Below are 4,124 nucleotides of genomic sequence, written 5' to 3' on the forward strand. Positions count from 1 at the left end.
GTGGCCTATAACCTGGTGCAGGGTGAAAAAGTGTTTGTCCGTGGCCTATACCCTGGTTCAGGGTGAGAAAGTGTTTGTCCGTGGCCTCTACCCTGGTGCAGGGTGAGAAAGTGTTTGTCCGTGGCCTATACCCTGGTGCAGGGTGAGAAAGGCAATGATGATGATGACTGAAAATAAGCGGAGGCAAGACTAGAGAACCGACAACCAGCCTTGCAAAATGATTTTTTTGAGAAATACTGAAAGTTTCAATGAAATACTAGAAGTATTCTAAAATATGAAGAATACAACCCCGGGAGTACAAAATGACTCCAGGGCGTACGGATTGGGTTAAAAGAGTATTTTCACATTTCTGTTTGTTTTAGTAGAAGTGTTAGGGCGCTCGCAACTGCATAAGGTCATATGAGCGCCAGAAGATTAGAGAAGTTACAAGAGAGTAACAAACATAAAGAAGAAAAAGGGGAGATAAGGACGATAGATGTTTGATAGGAAAGAAGGAGCAAACCACACCAGAGCACCTGCCAACCACCCACAAAAATGATGTACGCAATGAGCAGACAGGCCAAGCAGCAGAGAGTAACACGTACTTTTCCATTTATTTCTAGTAAGAGTTTTACGGTACTTGCAACACAATTTATTATTTTAAAAAAAGGTCATATAAGAGCTGAATTTAGAGGAGTTACAAGAGAGTAACAAACACAAAAAAGAAGAAGGAGAGATAAGGACGATAGATGTTTGATAGGGAAAGAAGGAGCAAACCACACCAGAGCACCCACCAACCACCCATGGTTGTTGTTAACAAGATTTAATTAAAGTTCCAATCAAATTTTTGTTTTTTTTTAACTTAAATAATAAATTTTTTTAAAAATGTATTCCTTCAAAAAAAAGACAGTAACACTTACGTCTTTGTCCGCGGTGACCTCCTCCATGATGCCGTCCAGCCGGGCCCGCGGCATCCTGTGGTGGACGTACATGAGCAGGCGCAGCAGATGTCGCAACACGTGCTCCCGCGACACTGCAGGCTGGGCGGGGGGGTAAAGGTCACGGGAGGTAGGAGGAGATCACAGGACATGACACGACATGACATGACGAGATAAGACAAGATAGGAAATGATAAAATGATATGGTAAGATAAGATATGGTAAGAAAGATATGGTGTGGTATGCAATAGTATGGTATGGCATGGTATGGTATGGTATGGTATGATAAAATAAGGTGTGGTATGGTATGGTATGGTAAGACAAGATAAGGTGTGGTATGGTATGGTATGGTATGGTATGGTATGGTATGGTATGGTATGGTATGGTATGGTATGGTAAGATAAGATAAGGTATGGTATGGTATGGTCTGGTATGGTAAGATAAGATAAGGTAAGGTACGGTATGGTAAGACAAGATAAGATATGGTATGGTATGGTATGGTAAGGTACGGTATGGTATGGTAAGACAAGATATGGCATGGTATGGTATGGTATGGTAAGACAAGATATGGTAAGGTAAGATAAGATAAGATAAGGTATGGTAGATAAGATAAGATTTAGTTTTAGTAGAGGTTTTAAGGCACTCGCAACTACATAAGGTCATATGAGCGCCAGAAGAATAGAGGTGTTACAAGAGAGTAACAAACATAAAAAAGAAGAAAGGGAGATAAGGACGATAGATCTTTGATAGGAAAGAAGAAGCAAACCACACCAGAGCACCCGCCAACTACCCACTATGATAACATAAGATAAGATAAGATATGGTACGGTATGGAATGGTATGGTAAGGTATGGTAAGGTATGGTACGGTATGGTATGGTATGGTATGGTATGGTAAGATCAGATACGGTGTGGTATGGTACGGTAAGACAAAATATGGTATAGTATGGTATGGTAAGATAACATAAGGTATGGTATGGTATGGTATGGTATGGTATGGTATGGTATGGTATGGTATGGTATGGTAAGATAAGATATGGTATGATATGGTACGGTATGGTATGGTAAGATAACATAAGATATGGATTGGCATAGTATGGTATGATATGGTATGATATGGTAAGATAAGATATGGTATGATATGGTATGATATGGTAAGATAACATAAGATATGGATTGGTATAGTATGGTATGGGATGGTAAGATAAGATATGGTATGGGATGGTAAGATAAGATATGGTATGGGATGGTAAGATAAGATATGGTATGGGATGGTATGGTATGGGATGGGATGGTAAGATACGATATGGTATGGTATGGTATGGTATGGTATGGGATGGTAAGATACGATATGGTACGGGATGGTATGGTATGGTATGGGATGGTAAGATACGATATGGTATGGGATGGTATGGTATGGTATGATATGGTAAGATACGATATGGTACGGGATGGTATGGTATGGTATGGGATGGTAAGATACGATATGGCATGGGATGGTATGGTATGGTAAGAAAAGATATGGTATGGGATGGTAAGATACGATATGGTATGGGATGGTATGGTATGGTATGGGATGGTAAGATAAGATATGGTATGGGATGGTGTGGTATGGTATGGGATGGTAAGATAAGATATGGTATGGGATGGTGTGGTATGGTATGGGATGGTAAGATAAGATATGGTATGGGATGGAGAGAGAAGCACATCAACACAAAAAAGGTTATTTTAGCCCCAGGAAAAAAAAGCAAGAGAGGTAGACAAAAATAACGGAGGACAAGAAATCAAGTACGACGTAACGACCCCAAACCAACCGCATCAAGACCATAAAGTGGACGGCTTTTTTTACTTTTTCTTTTTTTTAGTAAGACGTTTTTACAGCACTTGCATCACAATTAGACCGTATGAGGGCAGAAGATTAGAAGTGTTACAAGAGAGTTACATACAAAGTTAGTTTTAGTAAGAGTTTCACGGCACTTGCGACACAACAAGGTCATACAAGTGCCGAACTTTAAAGGTGCTACAAGAGAATAACAAACATAAAACAGAAGGAGGAGAGATCAGGACGATATATGTTTAAATAGGAAAGAAGGAGCAAATCACACCAGAGCACCCGCCAACCACCCACTAACATACAAAGAAAAGAAGGAGGAGAGATAAGGACAGCAGACGTCTGATAGGAGGAAAAAAGGAGCGAACCACACCAGAGCGCCCGCCCGCCAACCACCCGCTAAAAGACGATCCACCAACCATGAAGAAATCGTCGAGCACGGCGCGGCAGAAAGACTCGTTCTGGAACTCGTCCTTCATGTAGATGAGGTAGGAGGTGAGGCAGTGCAGGAAGGTGTCGCTGTACGCTCGGTCGTTCTCGCAGTGGATCAGCGTCGGCAGGATCTGGGTCACCGCCAAGCTGTCCCTCAGCCGAGCGCACTGCGGAGGTCAGGGGGGAACAATTACCGATATTTTAAAAGTTTTAGTAAGAGTTTTACAGCACTTGCAGCACAATAAGGTCATATAAGTGCTGAAGATTAGAGGTGTTACAAGAGAGTAACATACACAAAATAGAAGAAGGGGAGATAAGGATGATAGATATTTGATAGGAAAGAAGGAGCAAACCACACCAGAGCACCCGCCGACCACCCACAACGATATTTAAAACATTTGACGGCTGGGATTTCAAGCAAGCAAGCCAGATCTAGTCCAAAGAGGAAGAGAGAGAGGGTTAACAATGCCGGCTCTAAGCAGACTTGTACTTGATTTAATGTATGTTGAGCCTTCTCCAATGTGTCAGAAATTTGCCCTATACTGTACTGCAATCACCTGATAAAATACCTTCTTTTATTTGGAAAAAAAAACATGTTTTGTTCATTTGCTTAATCCAAAGCCTGATCAGTTTCCCCTACTTGTGTCAAAGAAATCAAAGTGAAACTGTGACTACTTTTCCAATAAGTTATGATTGAAACTTCAGAAGAGTGCCTTTTTAAAATGGTAATGCTACCAAAAAGCCTTTTTATCTCGAAACTGCTGTAAACTTTTAAAAAAGGCATTTTATCAGCTTACGGCAGTGTAGCTGTGACCTACAAAAATGGGCCAATTTTCGAGTCCAAGTATATCCCCCTTTCCCTTCTCTCTCCCCCTCCCCCCCCACCCCACTCACTATAAGCAAGATGAAATTGTAGGCAAGTGTAGAGAGTAGATAAAATGACAA

The 4,124-nt window shown here is 41.2% G+C and overlaps 1 protein-coding gene across 1 annotated transcript in view; it reads right to left on the minus strand.

The window, feature by feature from the left end:
* LOC101850532 (negative elongation factor B) overlaps window positions 1-4,124 on the minus strand; it is a gene marked incomplete in the record, with an annotated part of 15,479 nt that overhangs the window by 2,540 nt on the left and 8,815 nt on the right. The window contains 2 exon segments of the mRNA XM_035973681.1: window positions 900-1,019; window positions 3,167-3,346. Coding sequence (XP_035829574.1) covers window positions 900-1,019; window positions 3,167-3,346 — 300 coding nt within the window.

This window comes from Aplysia californica, unplaced genomic scaffold (assembly GCF_000002075.1).
Source record: "Aplysia californica isolate F4 #8 unplaced genomic scaffold, AplCal3.0 scaffold01691, whole genome shotgun sequence".
Taxonomy (NCBI): domain Eukaryota; kingdom Metazoa; phylum Mollusca; class Gastropoda; order Aplysiida; family Aplysiidae; genus Aplysia; species Aplysia californica.